The following is a 17490-nucleotide window of genomic DNA, read 5'->3' on the forward strand; positions in this document are numbered from 1 at the left end:
AGGTAAACAAAATGACAATGTATTAGATATTCAATTCAGTGATTTCATAGAGTTTAAAATCATCAAATTTTGGTGTAGACCTGTTTATAAGCCGACCCCCACTCTTTGATGCGTCACTTTTTTACCAAAAATATTTGCCTTATGAACGAGTATATACGGTATATAAATGATTCAGTTCCAAACTTACACCGTTTATTGCTGAGAATCTCTGCAGTGATGAGTATAAGCAATGTAGCATAACACATTGATTTTATGCAGATCATCACCTTTATGTTTTGGGAGGTCTGCTATATTAGTGATATATAAAAACTGATTACTTTCTCCAACATTGCCTAGTAATTGTTTATTATTTTCCTATTAGACAAACAAGACAGATCAATATTCCTGAACACCAACCAGACTATGAGTAACGTCACTGTAAATAGATTTGCCTCAGACACCATTTTAGTCATTTTAATGATTTGGACAATGTGAGCCCAATGACAAAGCTCAAGCTAAACACTAAGTTTAAAGTTAAATTAAGAATAGGAATTGCTTACTTTGTTTGCCTCATTGATTAATAAACCCTTTGATATTTGAGAATACTGTAGAAGGAGGAAAAAATAAAGATAGATGTACTTTGAGTAAAATTTGCTGTTTTATTGTTCCAAACATCCTTGTAGTATATATGTGTATATTAGGCAATTCTGTGTTTTGTGGTGGTCTTTCAGCCATGTGAATCTGTTTAAAATACAATCAATGGCAGTTCTTTTAATTCTCGATACTTTCTAAAAAGTTTTTTGTTCAAAAGGTTGTGTGTGGATGTGTGAATTATTTCAAGAATATTTTGACAAAAGGTGTCCTTACACCTTTATTTTGCTATATTGTCTTGCATGAAGATATATATGTATGTCATTTATTTGAGCTGTTTGGGGCGTAGACAGCAGTAAAGCGTTCCCCGATCATAATTATTTTCCTATGTTTTACGAAAAGGAGCACACTTTGTCTTGCATCAAATGTAATTGATCCTGAAGCAGTGTAATCACAATTACTCACTTTCTTAATTGGCCTGCCCAAAATCAGAAAATGGAAACCGATCGGCAGTGTTTAAATCAATAGCTTTGTAGTAGTGCTTGTGGGGGTTGGGAGATAGTGGTAATGGGTAGATCAATTGGTCTTAGATGCCAATCATTGGCTGTGTGTTTTGCATAGTAAACACTACCTGTCTGCTTCGAGATGTTGTAGTGTTAGTGGTTCAATAAATGCAAACTATATTAAGAAAAAAGCAAAAATGACTAATAAAATATTTAGATCACTTTTAAAAGATCTTGAACATAACAAGGGCAGTGAAGAAGAAACTGTAATATACAGATTTGAAAGCTCTAAGAGCTTTGAAACACCTCCCTGATAAGCACTATTTTATTAAGCAAAACTTTCGAAGATCACATACCTAATTAGAGAGAAAGGAGAAACTCTTTAACTTGAAAACTGTTCCTAATGCATTTATTTAGAACATACATTAGGTTGCTCATCCTGCCTGCTCATAGTGAGCACATCACATCACCTCCTTTCGTGTGCGATCTCTCAGCAAATGGACTTTCCCCCCTTTCTATCCAATAATGCTATTTGTGTGTTTTTTGTTTTTTTTAAAGTGAGAGTCAGGATGAGTAAATGGCCATTCTTCATCTTCTAAAAAAATGTGCATATATGTGTATACACAGACACCCTGCCCCTATGTACATGTGCGTGTGAGTGAGTTGCATATTTAGGGTTTCTAACTTCCCTATCCTTTTTTCCTCCCTATGTTTGCAGGCAAAAGCCTCTTTCAGATAAGCTCCTACCTCACTGCATGGGTTGGGTCCAACGTGGCAGTTGCCTGAAGAGAAGGGAGGGACTCCTGGGAGTATGAACTGCCCTGAAAGATCTGGGAAAGGGGGAACAAGTGTGTTCCTCCCTCCCCAACCAAAAAACCCCACACAAACTTCTAGAGATGGGCTAGTGCTGGATGTGATGAGAACCTGTTCTCCCTCTCCTCCACCTCCTGGTGCCTGGAAAAATTCTGTGACAGGCCATCAGGACTCTATGTGGGGAAGGGAAAAAGCCTGTGCTATTAGTGTCTTCCCAGTGTGAAGGCTTGCTCTCCTTTAAGGTGCCATCTGATGTACTGAGATACCGCTGAGCCCGCATGTTCTGCCAGCCTTTAACCTGTCTTGCTGAGCCAGGCTCTTAAGCCTCCTCTAGCACACACACAGGCAGGGCCACACCCAGCTGCAGAAAGACACAAGACACTGAGATCAGCTCTGTGAAGACTCTGCTTAAGAGACTTGCCCCAGCACTCAGGTGCCCACCTCCCTTGGAGTACAGACCCAAAGGTATGTTTTCTTGTGCTGTGTAGAAAAATCTGCACAGTGCAAGCTCATAAAAATTCACCCTCTCCCTCAATGTGAAGAGAGATATGCACAACTTCTTGCCCCGCGGTTAGAAATTGCACAAATTGGGTTTAATAATAAACAAAACAAATATATTAACTATAAAAGGCAGATTTTAAGTGATTGTAAGAGATAGCAAACAGAACAAAGCAAATTACTGAGCAAATAAAACAAAACACTCAGACTAAACTTAATACACTAAAGAAATTGGCTACAAATAGTAATTTTTGACCCTAAAAGTTGTTTTAGGCAGATTGCTAAGATTCTTGAAAGCCAGCTGCACTGGCCTACAGCTTGAAACTTTAGGTATTATTACTCACAGTCTAAACACCCTTCCAGCCTGGGCTCAGCTCTTCTCCCCCCAGTTCAGTTCTTGCTTCAAGGTGTTTCCCCAGAGTCTCTTTGGGCAGGGAGGCAGAGGAGAACCACGGTGTTGTCACTCCCCTACTTATATAGCTTTTGTGTATGGTGGGAACCCTTTGTCCTCCAGTGGAAAAACACTGGCATTCCAAGAGGGGGTCCAGCATCAGGTGACTCAGTCACATGACTCTGCCAGGTCTGTGATGTTATTGACACGAACTGTGACCGTATAGACCATTGTTGCTCTGCAGGGTCTCTATACTGTCTGTATTTCAACCTTGTGCTATACTTCTGGGCGACACCCCAGGCAATTTGGCATCATCACTGCCTAGCCTGCCTGATGGCCCATTAAGGACCATCAGCTATACAACTGACCCATTGAGAGAAGGCAGATACACCTTGTGACTCAGCAAGGCACACAGGGATATGCCTATGATCAGAAATCTAAGGCTTTCAAGCCATGGCTGGGCAGCTTGTATTTGAGACAAAGGAAGCACAAGCCACATGGCAGAGAATATAAAAGGCCCTGGAAACCCCTCCATTTTGTCTTCAATCCTGCTCTGACCTCTGGAGGAACCTTGCTACAAACTAAAGCTCTAAACAAAGGACTGAATGACCCATCCCAGCTGAGGATGTACTCCAGAGACTTGATTTGAATCTGCAGTTTATTCCATCACTGCTACAAGCCTGAACCAAGAACTTTGCCATTACTGTATGTAATTGATACCATTTAACCAATTTTAGCTCTCATCTATATTTCTTTTTTTTAGCAATAAACCTTTAGATTTTAGATTCTAAAGAATTGGCAACAGCGTGATTTGTGGGTAAGATCTGACTTATATATTGACCTGGGTCCCGAGCTTGGTCCTTTGGGATTGAGAGAACTTTTTTTCTTTTACTGGGGTATTGGTTTGCATAACCATTTGTCCCCATAACGAGTGGCACTGGTGGTGACACTGGGAAACTGGAGTGTCTAAGGGAATTGCTTGTATGACTTCTGGTTAGCCTGTAGGGTAAAACTGAAGTCCTCTCTGTTTGGCTGGTTTGTTGTGCAAGGAACCCCAGCCTTGGGCTATAACTGCCCTGCTCTAAGCAATTTGTCCTGAATTGATACTCTCAGTTGTGTCCCTCCAGAGGCTTCATCGTTACAGAGTCCTAGCAGCCATTACTCCTAGGCTGTCTGGAGCATCCACAGGAAGGCTAAGCTCTTTCACAGTCCATTGTCTTTGCTGATGGGATATCAGCCTTATCTGTCTTTTTCATTGTTGTACCTGAATGGCTAGTTGTGGGTGTCACCCAAGGTAGATTTGAAATACAGATACATGGTCAATATTCCTAACTTCAGATACAAAAATGATATGTGCATACAAATTGGATAATCACATTCAGTAAATCACAACCTTTCCAATTATATCTTACATGAGCCATCTTGCATGAAGTATATCTGAGTAATGCCATATTCATATCATAAGCATATTTCCATAAAGAATATGGAGTGCAATGTCACACCCAGAATCTAAGAGCCTGAGTGGTTGGAGTGGGCAGGATGTCACCACAACTACCGAGAGAGGGGGAGGGAGCTGAAATGGAATGGGAAGAAGTGCTTATATGCACTCCTTTCCCCTCCCTCAAAATAACAAGCAGACTTGGGGTCAAGGGAACGCAGCACACACTGAAAGATGGCAGAGAGATGGTAATAGTACAGGTCTGGTTACTAAACCCAGCCCCAAGAACTGCGCTCCCTGCTCCTCCCAGTACTGCCACTGGAACTGTTAAGGGCCAGTCTCTGCTCTACTTCTGGCAGCACTTAGATCTGCTGCTGGGAAAGAGGGGAGATGATGCTCTGCATCCACCTACCGCAACCTGGCCAAAGCCTTTCTGAACGGCAGATTTGCACACACAAGCCAGAGGTTGGTTTGTCAGGGTGGGGAAATCTAGCAGATTATTTATGAAAACTGTCAAGAAGGGAATTAGACCTGCTCTCTTCAGTCTCTTCCTACTCATGAAATCTCTTGCTGCATATTCTTTCAAGGGCACAGGTGCTCCTTTTCCCCAGATCTCTTAGAGATACATATATTTGAAGAAGCAAGTATCCTCCCTTCTTTCAGGCACCTCTATACCCTGAAATCTACTTGAGCAGGATGTCTATCTGCAATCAAGAAGAAAAAGAAAAGGATCAGTCAGTTACCCTAACATCCAACCTTGTCTCAAAAATATTGAGACTACAAAACCAGTAGTTATTTACCAATCCTGATCCTATTCTTCCTGAAAAGTCATTTTTTTAAAAAGTGCAAGTAACTCAGGTATAAACACTGACTTGTTTGACTCATGTAATAGCATCTGAATAATAATATACAGGAAGCTATATAGAAAGTGTACCAAAGGCAGTTGTTAGAGAGAAAACTGCTTTCATATCACTCTCAATCACATTTTCACCTGTTCATATGGTGTTTCCCTGGACAGTGCTTTGTCAGCTGGTCAGTAAGTTATCGCTAGGGATAACTTGAAGACAAGCAATCTGGTGCTCTTCCCTCCACTGTCAGTCACTCTAAAGCCAACCACTAATTGGCCTACCTCCAGAAAGCAAGTACATCAGGCTGGAGGAGGCAATGCTGGGTCTGAACAACTGCTCCCACCTCTGCAAATCCAGGGCCTTTCTTAGCCAGATGCTTCTCTTCCTTTCCCCAAAGTTGGAAAAGTAGAGAAAATCCAAACACCTCAGAAAGGTGAAATCAAGAGGAAACTTAAATATTGTTGTTCTTTCTCTCCCAACTTTTCTTCCTGTTCTTTGTATCTCTTTGAATATAAACTATGGGAAATTAGAATATAAATAATCAGGAAATTAAAAACCTCTGCAAAAGACCTGTTCAAGACCATGGCCTAGCATGGTGTCATAAATATAAAGGGAAGGGTAAACCCCTTTGAAATCCCTCCTGGCCAGGGGAAAGCTCCTCTCACCTGTAAAGGGTTAAGAAGCTAAAGGTAACCTCGCTGGCACCTGACCAAAATGACCAATGAGGAGACAAGATACTTTCAAAAGCTGGGAGGAGGGAGAGAAACAAAGGGTCTGTGTCTGTCTGTAGTCGTCTTGGCCGGGGACAGAACAGGAATGGAGTCTTAGAACTTTTAGTAAGTAATCTAGCTAGGTATGTGTTAGATTATGATTTCTTTAAATGGCTGAGAAAAGAATTGTGCTGAATAGAATAACTATTTCTGTCTGTGTATCTTTTTTGTAACTTAAGGTTTTGCCTAGAGGGGTTCTCTATGTTTTTGAATCTAATTACCCTGTAAGATATCTACCATCCTGATTTTACAGGGGGGATTTCTTTATTTCTATTTACTTCTATTTTTTATTAAAAGTCTTCTTGTAAAACACTGAATGCTTTTTCATTGTTCTCAGATCCAAGGGTTTGGGTCTGTGGTCACCTATGCAAATTGGTGAGGCTTTTTATCCAACATTTCCCAGGAAAGGGGGGGGTGCAAGTGTTGGGAGGATTGTTCATTGTTCTTAAGATCCAAGGGTCTGGGTCTGTAGTCACCTAGGCAAATTGGTGAGGCTTTTTACCAAACCTTGTCCAGGAAGTGGGGTGCAAGGTTTTGGGAAGTATTTTGGGGGGAAGGACGCGTCCAAACAGCTCTTCCCCAGTAACCAGTATTAGTTTGGTGGTGGTAGCGGCCAGTCCAAGGTGTAATATTTTGTACCTTGGGGAAGTTTTGACCTAAGCTGGTAAAGATAAGCTTAGGAGGTTTTTCATGCAGGTCCCCACATCTGTACCCTAGAGTTCAGAGTGGGGGAGGAACCGTGACACATGGTATTACAGTCTTATGGTTATCAAGGGAATAGGAGAAGGCTAACTTCGTAGCAAGGCCTCCATTAATGAAGCAGGCATCCTCTTTATTGTGACTTTGAAAACATTATCTAAACCAGGGGTGCAGGCCTGCAAAGGTAGGTAGTTGACTTTTTTGTATCCTTTCAAGAAGTTGATAGGTGCTCAAATAACCACGGTATAAAAATCTATATAGAGAATTAACAGGTAATACTCTGTTTTGTATGTTTCTAAGTGGTAATGCCATTTACATTTGTTTCAAAGGTAGACACTGCTGTCCTTGCCCCCTAAGTCTACCATTATCCGGGATAAGAGGATTTCTTAAGATCATCTGGTAAACAGCCACTTACGGTTTTGGCATAAGTGATCCAGGACAGACTGGTCCAAACAATGCCAGGTGTCGACCTGGTTATTTGGGAGCAAACTGTTTGGCAAAAGAACAGAAAAGTGACAGAACAATCTTCTGTTCCAAGCATCCCGGAGAAAATTTAAATCATGCTCCTCCTAAATGATCAAATGTGATCTTGTAATGTCATTTAATCTATTAAGTAGAGTGTTTCTCCCCCTTGGTTCCTATGTTTGTACAACTTTCTTCGATGTACTGGATATAGCACCCATGTAGTCTGAAATAATGCCATGCATATGGTGAAAGCCTTCAAAAGAGCTCTGTGTGGCTCAAAAGCTTGTCTCTGTCACCAACAGAGGTTGGTCCAATAAAAGATATTACCTCACCCACCATGTCTCTCTACAGTTTAATACCTTTTTTCAGGCAACAGTAGAATTAATGCTGAAACCTAGCTTGCTCTGTACCTCCCGAAGAGTACTACTCCATACTTAAGAGATTCTGCTGTGGAGTGGAGTGGAGTGTTATCAGACATACTAGCCTTTTCTTGCTGGGCTCCATTGAACAGACTTTTAATTGAGAGGCTCTTATTCTGTACTAAGGTTGTAACTTCTGCCATGGAAAATGCTTAAGGCCTTTCAGTTTGAAAACTGGAGAAATCTTCCCATGCAGATTTTATGTACCCGTGTCTATTTGTAATTCTTCACCTGGTTTGACAAATTTTCTTTTCTGTTGTATTTCATTATAAATGTAATCTCCCAAGAGACTTGAAGCAAGAGCATTTGCAAGAGATGTTTCAGTGTAGTCTTAACCATTCTTCTGGCACTCTTAAAACTACTTCTAATAGGAACTTTTAAGCTATGAAGTATTTCTTAACGGTTTTGCTATATAGTAGTTAAATTAATTTTAAATAGGGTTGAATTCAATTCTTAGTTACATTATTTTATGTAAATTACATTCTTACTATCCAGATTTGTATTTAGTAGCAAACACTTTAAATTTAGTATTTAATATGATGACTTTTAAAAAATTAAATCCCTAATTAAATTACATATAAAAGAGGACCCACTATGCCTACGTTAGTGCTTTTGGCTCCTGTAGAAAGGTGGGCTCACTACTGGAACACCTCTTGGCATGGCAGGGCATGGTGCAGCAGCTCTTTTGTGGTTAGTGCCCCCTGACAATAGTCACGCCAGTCCCATCGTGGTCTGCCTCTTCTGGCAACTCACACCTCTGGTCAGCTCATGTTTTAGACCCAAACCTTCCAGGGTAACAAAGTCCAAATGATTGAAAGTCCAGCATCCTTACAAAAGGTCTTTAATCCTGACTCTGAGTCCTGTAGTCCTCACACCCTTTACTCATCATTCAGTCATCCTTATTCCCTTCTCAGTGCTTCTTGCCACCTTCCACAGTCACTGGTAGGGTAGCTCAGTCCCTCCCACTATTCTGGTTTCCAGTCCAGGAACCCTATAACCAGCATGCAAGGTCTGCTCCGTCAGGCTCCTTGCTGCTGCCTCCCTGGACATCTTCCTGCTGTAGCCTCTTTATCAAGCATTGTCTCTCCTGCATCTCTTAGTTCACCCTTCTTTCAGGACCAGGACTCACAGGGCTCTCCTTGGAACCTTCCAGCAAAATCTCCAACTAAAAGTACAAAAGTAAACCCACTTTTGCCCTCTTCAGGCTTGATCTTTCATCTCTCTATATTCCTTAATGGAACACCTCCCAGTGCGCTCTCTCTCTGCAAGGTCCTAATCCTGTTGTTTTATCAGGTTTTACCACTGGAACTTTCTCCACCTCAGTGGCTGCTCTGTGTTTCTCCTAGCCTCCTGCCAGACTTCTCAACTCAGGAGAGGATCCCAGGGCCATCTCTCCCACTCGGCTTCTTCCTTGACCCTCCTAGGCTCTCAACTCTCTAGTCCCAGAGAGTGACTGGGATTAGAGTTTCTCTCCTGCGGTCTCTTCATAATCTCTTTCTAATCTGCTTTCTTTCTTTATAGTCACTGCTCAGCTCCTTCCACACCTAGGCTTCATCTTTAATCAAGCCTGGCCTATTCTCCAAGTACAGGCAGGTGGCATAGTTGTGTTTATATGTGGGATATACACTGCATCAGATCCCTATGTAGGGATTACAGGCCTGGAAAAAATACCAACATTTAGAGTCACTGATATTCAGTGTAATGAGAATTGTAGTGATTGGAGTAAAGGAGGAATGGTTTTCTGCAGCTGAAAAATAATTGTATCAAAGTATGCTGGATCTCAGCAATTCTAGCTTGAAATAAAGTAAATCTTACCTAATGATCATAAGAACAAGCAACAAGACTTTTGGCCATCCAGTGAGCAGAAAAACCTATTGATAAAGTTGGAGGATGTGGAAACAGGCATCAGATCCACAAAACCATTTTAATGGCTTTATTAAGAAATATTAATGAGTTTGTTACTTTCAAGGGGGAGTGGATTGTTTGGTTGGACCAGTGGTTCTCAACCTTTCCAGACTACTGAAACCCTTTTCAGGAGACTGATTTGTCCTGTGCGCCCCAAGTTTCACCTCATTTAAAAACTATTTGCTTACAAATCAGACATAAAAATACAAAAGTGTCACAGCATACTATTACTGAAAAATTGCTTCCTTTCTCATTTTTACCATATAATTATAAAATAAATCAATTGGAATATAAATATTGTGCTTACATTTCAGTGCGATACTTGAGCCTGTTTTTCACTTGTGAGCCTTGTCATTCTGGCAGACAGTGAAGCGACAGCAACAATTAAGTTTTTCTCCATATTGTCTGTTCTCTCTCTCAGGGCCAGCATTAGGGGGGTGGCAAGCTGGGCAATTGCCCAGGGTCCCATACCGTAAGTGGTCCTGCAAAACTAAGTTGTTTAGGCTTGGGCTTTAGTCCTGCACCTCAGGGCTCGGGCTTTGGCTTTCTGCCCTGGGCCCAGCAAGTCTAACACCGGCCCTGGCAACCCCCTTAAAGCGAACTTGTGATGTACTTCATGGTTGCAACCCGTCGTCTGAGAACTGCTGATATAGTATATAAAGCAGTATAAACAAGTCATTGTATGAAATTTTAGTTTGTATTGTCTTCACTTGTGCTTTTTATGTAGGCTGTTGTAAAATTAGGCAAATATCTAGATTAGTTGACATACTCCCTGGAAGACCTCTGCATGCCCCCAAGAGCCACTGGGTTGGACAGTACTTAGTAAGGGTCCTTTCCCACTGCTTTAGAATGCTTATGTAGGAGCCAGGCTACATTGATACTTTCCCACTATAAAAGGTACATCTGGAGACACTATGTCGTCAATACAGTACGTCAGATTAATGTATAAATAGCATGGTCTGCAGTAGATCCAACAGCATGCTGAATTATCCCATAATCATTCTTGGTTACATTTACAAAAGTGATTTGGTTTTGTTTTGTTAAATTATTATGAAGGTGTTGTTGAATTCCTTGTAGCCATTTTAGTTCAGACAAGCCACTTAAACAATATAGAAAAATGTTATCTGAGGCAATTGGCTAAAGATTCATTCTTTCACTCCCAAATTCCTGGTCTCATATGAAAAAATATTATGTCCTATGTCACAGCCCACTTCAATCTCAACATATACTGACTGCATCCTTGCTATTTCAGTGTTCTGTTGTCAAAAGCTAAACTGACAGCATTCAAACTATTTAAGAAAAATAATGCATGTCAGGATTGTAAGCAGGGATAGAGTTAAAAATTACTTATAAAATGGAATAACATTCTGTGACATAAATCATTATAAAGCTTATCTCAGCCAGACTTTAAAGAATCATTTTAGTGTATATTTACTGAGCTTAGATTTAGAGTAATAATGTCAGTTACTGTTCTGCTACATTACTTTTGACACATCTACATTTGGCATTTAAAAGCTTAATTACAGCATATCGCAAGTTTTAAAAATCACATTTTATATATTCTAAAATTATTTATCTTCTAAGTGTTTCTGTTGCTAAAGTTGTAGCAACTGGTTAAAATACAGTAACTATTTAAATTTTAAGTAACTGGCATATAAAACAAATATTTTTCTGATTTCAGATACTTTGTCATGTAATTTTTTTAATCAGAGGAAAAATATCACTTCTATATTAATCATCCAGTGCTGTTTCCTACATCAGCCAATCTAATTTCAGACTTCTAAGGTGAAAAAATTATAAAAAATCAATAACAAATGAGATTAATTTAAATACCATGGATATTAAGCAATTGATTTTTGTACTACTACTGATTGTACCAATATGTTTAAGCAGGATAGCTCAGGCATACAAGCAATCAATATTTGCTGATTATTTGGCAGACCAGTTAGTGAGGAGATTTTTTTTTTCTTTCCAAAATTTCACTTGCCCTATGGCTACTACAAAGATTTTAATTGTAAATGCATTCTTAGCTGGATGTTGCATATTGTAGTCAGCCAACCAAACATGGTAATGTGGACATATCTTGAATTTCTGTAAAATTAGTTTCAGGTACAAATAATTTGACCCTGGCAGAGAATGAGATGAACAGTGTTTGTCTTTTGGGGGGGAGGGAAGGGGTTAAGAAGGAATCTGTAACATATGTTGTTTTTTTAATAGCAGAATACTGCCGATGTGCTATTTTGTTGTTGTTTTTAAACTATCTGCTGTTGTGAGAACTAGTCCCATATTTGAGAGAGTTTCCATCAAGGCTTCTGATCAACCAGTAGCCTACTTTTTGCTATGTCAAAAAATGAGAAGTTTTCAAAATTGAACTGATAAAATATTTTTCTTGCTTTTCAAATTAGTTTATTCTGTGTCTCTCAGACAATATTCTGTGCCCTTCCAAATTATGTCCTTGTTAAGTTTAGAAGTGACTGTATTATAGAAGATCCTTGTTTTGTTTAGAAAAATGTTTCACACTAAATAGGAAGATTGTTAAAATATTTGATCCTGGATATTACACTTTGCGTAAGACAATTCTTTGAACGTATTGGTGGTATTAAAACAGGAGAAGTAGAATCTTGCTAATTCAGACTAATTGCTGGGATGTTGCTGATTATTTAACTTTGCAAATTAACTAATGAACAAACAGTTTTTTAAAAATCATATAACGTTAATTTTTAGCAAGCGTGTAGTTTAGTTTATCTGATACTTCTTAGATGACAAGAACATGTGCATAGCAATAAAAGTAACAGTATTAGAAATACAAAAGCTCACTGCAGCACCTTGTTGTTGCATCTATGCTGGGAAGTAGGATGAGGCAGTCAGATTTTTGGTGAGAATTAGCAAGGTTTTGGATTAGCAAAGTGAAAATCAGAAAGGTAAATTCTACAAAATCAGTTGATAACATACTTGCTCCAATTTAATTTTGGTTATATCGAATATTTTCTTACCCCAAAAAAGTGTTCAATTCTGTGTAATTTCTTTTCTCTCAGTACAAAGGAAGATCACTTCAGTGTTAATATTCAGCCCCCTGTTGGAGAATTACTTTTACCTGTCACTATGTCAGAGAAGGACTTTAAGACAGAGCAAGGTGAGAAATATTATTTCAGTAACTTTGATAAATGCATTTTTGATTTCCATGTGCATGCACTACAATGCTTTTCACTTGCACATTTATACAGATGCCCAGAAATCACTTTATGTATGTAGCTATTGATGCTACTCTGTGCAGTCTCTTTCAATCTCATACTAATGGCTTGGTTTAGAAAATACCTTTAGAAGCACACAGTGTGTGCATTCCAGTGGTACTTGATAACTGATAAATATATCTTTTAAAAAAACAAACAGTCCCTCCACATACATAGTCCATAATCAACCTTTTGGCCCTGAGAGTTATGGTTTCCTAACATTACTCAGTAATGCATTTCATATTAGTGCTAATGGCAGGAATTTTAGACCCACCAGCTCAGAGAAATAATCCAAATGTGTATTAATACAATGATGTCTCCTTTTATTAGTCTTTATTCCAACACTATTGCTAGTGTAGAGTTAATGTACTTTTTCTCCCAACTACTTTGAAGTTCATTACAATCATACCCCTTTAAAACAACTCTTCGTACTATTAAAAACGAACTCTTTGGCTTCCCTTTGGTGTAGCCTTTTAAAAAGGAACCATGTTGTTGTCTACACCTCGGCGGTCAATTTTCTTAATGTAGTGCTTTTAAAGAAAGTCAGCATTTCTATAAAATCCAAGATTGTGGCTTGGCCTGGACGCAAACGCATTTGATAATTTGAATGGTTCTTACTATATGAATAATAAAAATATATAATAGCTGGTTTTACTAAATTGAACAGTTCACACAGCTAAGAATTTTGTTCAAATTTACTGCAGTACTTTTAAAGTCCAAAAGCTTGAGCTTTGGATGCATTTTCAAATTTACAATGGTATATTCTCATCCATCTCAATGAATGGGGATTTACATGCGTAAATCCTTTCCCACTGAGATGAGAATGTACCCACGGGACTCCATCTCATGGCTGTGTAAAGCTCAGAAACCCAGTATATCTATCAAGCAGTCAAGAACACCAACGAGTAATCCTATGCAATGCTATATATTATTAATAATCACTTTTGCTTCTTTCTTACAGTTACTTTTATATTTTAAATGATTAAGAATGCAATCTAAGTATTACTTGTATTATTTTCTGTGAAGTTGATCACTGCCGTGAAAAGTTAGGATTGTGAATTTTTTTTCTTAACCAATTGATACTTATTTGCTGTTCTTATCCTTTGCTGGCTAAAGCCTGCCTCACTGCTTTACACCTGCTCAGCAAACCAAGGTGAGTGATTAAATGAGGCTTTGGCACATTTGTTTTAAACTGTTCCCTTCTGAAAATTGTAGCTGGGGTATACCGTAAGTAAAGAAGGTTGTTGTGCTCTCCCCCACTTTTTGGTTTGCTTGCTTGCTTGATATTTGATCATTTTCTCTGCTTTGACCGAGGGCTTTTTTTCCCCTGACTGACCATATAGAACCATGAGAACATAGAAGAAGTGCACTTTTGAGAACAGCTATAGTCCTCTGTGGAGTTGTTGCCAAAATTCCTTTTTCTTCTGCCATTTTACTTCTATGGTTGTTGATTATTTGTCTGAATAAATCTGGCAGCTGTTTGCTATGTTTAATAGAGCAGAAAGGCTACTCTGAATAAAGCTATTTGAAATTTTGTTTATATGAAGTATTTGTAAATCCATGAAGGTCTCTTGGCATTTCTGTATCGTTCTTTCTGTCTTCCTGAATTCATTCTTTGATGCAGGACTTGATGCTGGCAAATTTACCATATGTTTAAAACCCTCTTCTATAGCATCTTTTTAGTTATAGATTTCAGCTGTTTTAGAAAACTCTTGGTAATAGAGGTCTCAATTCTAAACTTTACATGTGTATTTATTTGTTACACAGATCTAGGAACAGGCTGGAGTATTTTAAGATAATTGCTATATGGGCTTGGTAAATGAAAATCCCAAATCAAAATAAGAAATGAATTTCCTCAAATTTTAGCAACACAAATCTTACTATAGTAAAATGCAGGTCAGCTTAGAAGTTAACAAATGTGTTTCCATTCCATGTTAACTTTGATTTTACTTCATTCTCCAAATAGATCCGATTTATACACCTTATTTTTTATTTTTCATGTTTTTCCTTATTTTGGTCAAAAGATTTTTCAAACCTTGTATCTTGAGATACTTTGTTTTATGTTTGCATTCAAAGTTAATAATAGGAAACGGTGGAGGGTGGGAATTAGGGGTGGCAGCAAATTTGTATGGGGAAAAATTAGAAGGTACACATGGCTTTTAAGAATATTAGGTCTAAATTGCATGTGCAATCTAATAAGAATACTAAGGACGGAACATACAACATTATAGCAATAATGCAAGAAAACAATTCACTGTTTCCCATCTTCATTCAGTTACACTATGTTGCTTTTCATTGTGAGTCACATTTTGTGTATTTCCTTTTCCCCCATGGCATAAGCAGGAGGGGGACAGACAGGGTGCTGAATATTCATGCCTGTGAAGGTTTCCTGGTGGCAACACTAGAAAACGGAAAGCTGTATTTATCTATATACTATGCATCATATGCTGAGCCGTGCAACATTAGCTCACTTTGCCCTCAATTCTGAACTGGAGAAACTCTTTCAGGGTGATTCATTCCCTATCTATACAGTCTTGAGCAGTCGCTTAATTAATGTTGTGATTTGGTGATTTGACCATTTGGAAGCAATGGACTAATTAATTTTGTTGTTTTAAATACTTGTTTCAATCTTAGGCTTCAGCATTCCATGCCATCTCTGCAGCACTTACTCAGACAAAACTCCACTTGGCTTCAGGGGGAATTCTGTCTGAGTAAGAACTGTAGCACAGGGGCCTCTATCCTCACATCATCTTGCCTGACTCTCTTCCTTTTGATGAAATCAGTGGCAAAGGTCCAGTTGACTTGAATGGGACTAGGATTGAGCTCAGTTTTCTCTGATAGATGACAATATATCAGATGTTTTTTGCATCAGTATAATTTTTTTCCCATTTCATTTCCTTTTATTATTCAAACAGTGTATTCTTGATTCATTGTAACACTTAATTAACCCAAATTAATTGCCTTTCTGTGCACTGACCAGAGTTTTCTTAGATTCCAATGAGTAATGCCATGTTAAAGATGGCAAATGTTTTTTATAACTGGTTATTAATTAGTATTTTACCATTAATATTTTTATTTTTAAAGTGTATACACATAGTTGTTTTAATTGGCTTCATTTTACAGTTTTTTCATAGTTGAAAATGTAATTGATAATTTTGCGAAATTTTTAAGTAAGTCAAGTATACCTGGCACATTTTACTTTAGAAATACCAGGGATTAAAAAACACATTTACTTAATTTTATTAAGATTTATGGATCTAACTTGTGTTCCTAATAAGCAAGATACTAATTCTTTAAGTGGTCAGACATTTACTATTTTCTGGCCCTTAACTACCACAAGCAATCATATTTGATGCCCCTTAATTAGAGCACCTTTTTTTCTTTCCAGGTTCTTTTCCACCTCAGCAATCGAGACAATACATTTGCTTACCATGCTGCTCTCCTAAGTGTTCTTTTGCATGTAAATTAATCTTGATTCAGTTTACACTGTCATGCTGAGTGGTACAAATTGCCTATAACAATAAAACAGCATGAGTTAAAAATAAAGGGGGGTGGAAAGGCAGATTGAATGTGTGCCTTACTTGATAGGATGTTACTTTGCTTTATGCCAATACATTAGTCAACGATAATGAATCTTCTGTTCTGAAAAGCATGGTTTAGTTGATTTTTTTAATTTTACTTCAATGGAGCAGTACCTTGTCTTTTATAGAACAAGTTAGACAAACCATTAATGACAAGAGTGTTAAGGTTAAATATGAAGCAATGCATTCACTTCTCTGAGTGCTATCCATCTTTCCATTTACAGGAGCTTGACAAAAGTACTGGCTTTGTACAACATTTCCTTTAATTACATGCTGTGGGAAACAGGCTTTTAACATAAACATAGTTGCATTCATTTATTCAGCATTTGCTCTTCAATAGAGCTTAATGGAGAAGGTTTAAATCCTAAATGAGTACACACATCTCTCAGCAGTGTTATGTCAGTGCTTGTGCTCTGCTTAAAAGCAGTTTTAGATTGTGTATGTAGTTTTTAAAGCTTTTGCCTAATATTGAAGTTAAACAATCTGAAACAGAATGTACTGTTTCCAAGGTTAGATAATGCTAATGCTGATTTTTTTTATAGAAGGTAGATATTTATTTTTGCTTTTGCCATGAGTAAATCATGTTCTAAAATATCACCTGTATTACTTATTTATTGCTTTATTTTTTATTCAGAATTTCAGTTTTTGTGACAAACACTGATTCACATACTAATATATGCCTATGTTGACTTTTTAAAATAAAATTTATTAAGCATCTGAATGGAATTTGCAGTATATTTGTGTATATATTTCTAAAAGGATAGGATTTTTGAGAATTTTAAATAGTTTTGATTACTTAATTTTATTGTGCATATAAATATTTGACATTGGTTTATTTCTTTACCGCTTCTACTTGAGGTCCTACATTTCATTGTTTTTACAAACAGTTTTAGCATCTGAATATAGCATAGATTCCTGCAGGATTTTCATATAAGGACTATGTGAAGCTCTCCAGGGGATTTTTTTCTGGATTTTAATTAACATAGATGACCTGCTAAATGCTGTTCTAAGCACTGGGTGTTGATATAAGAATTTTTTTTCTTACGTATAGCCTTCTTGAATTACATTTCTCCTTTCATTTTTATTCCATTTTTTTCTTCATATGATAGCAGGGAGGGTTGACATTTTAGCTGTATTTTGTAGTGACATATTTTAATCAAATATAGTTTATCATTACATTCTTTAAGAGACAGATACTAGCTGAGTGAACAGTGTTTCTGAGTTTTTGATCTGATAATTTTAACTTTATCTTCATGAACTAAACTGATCTGATTGACTGCAAAAGGAAAAGAAGTAAAATTTAGAGAATAATCTGCAATGAAATTACAAGGGAGTATAGTGACAGGTTTCAGAGTAGCAG

The 17490-nt window shown here is 37.9% G+C and overlaps 1 protein-coding gene across 7 annotated transcripts in view; it reads left to right on the forward strand.

Moving 5' to 3' along the window:
* AP3B1 (adaptor related protein complex 3 subunit beta 1) overlaps positions 1–17490 on the forward strand; it is a 346467-nt gene that overhangs the window by 315385 nt on the left and 13592 nt on the right. For 6 of the 7 annotated variants that reach the window (XM_073344162.2, XM_073344165.2, XM_073344161.1 and 3 more), the window contains one exon: positions 12355–12452. In XM_073344162.2, coding sequence (XP_073200263.1) covers positions 12355–12452 — 98 coding nt within the window. Of the gene's footprint in view, positions 1–12354; positions 12453–13665; positions 13703–17490 lie in introns of all 7 variants that reach the window. The other variant, XM_073344164.2, reaches the window with a different exon arrangement.

Source organism: Lepidochelys kempii, chromosome 5 (assembly GCF_965140285.1).
Source record: "Lepidochelys kempii isolate rLepKem1 chromosome 5, rLepKem1.hap1, whole genome shotgun sequence".
Lineage (NCBI taxonomy): Eukaryota > Metazoa > Chordata > Testudines > Cheloniidae > Lepidochelys > Lepidochelys kempii.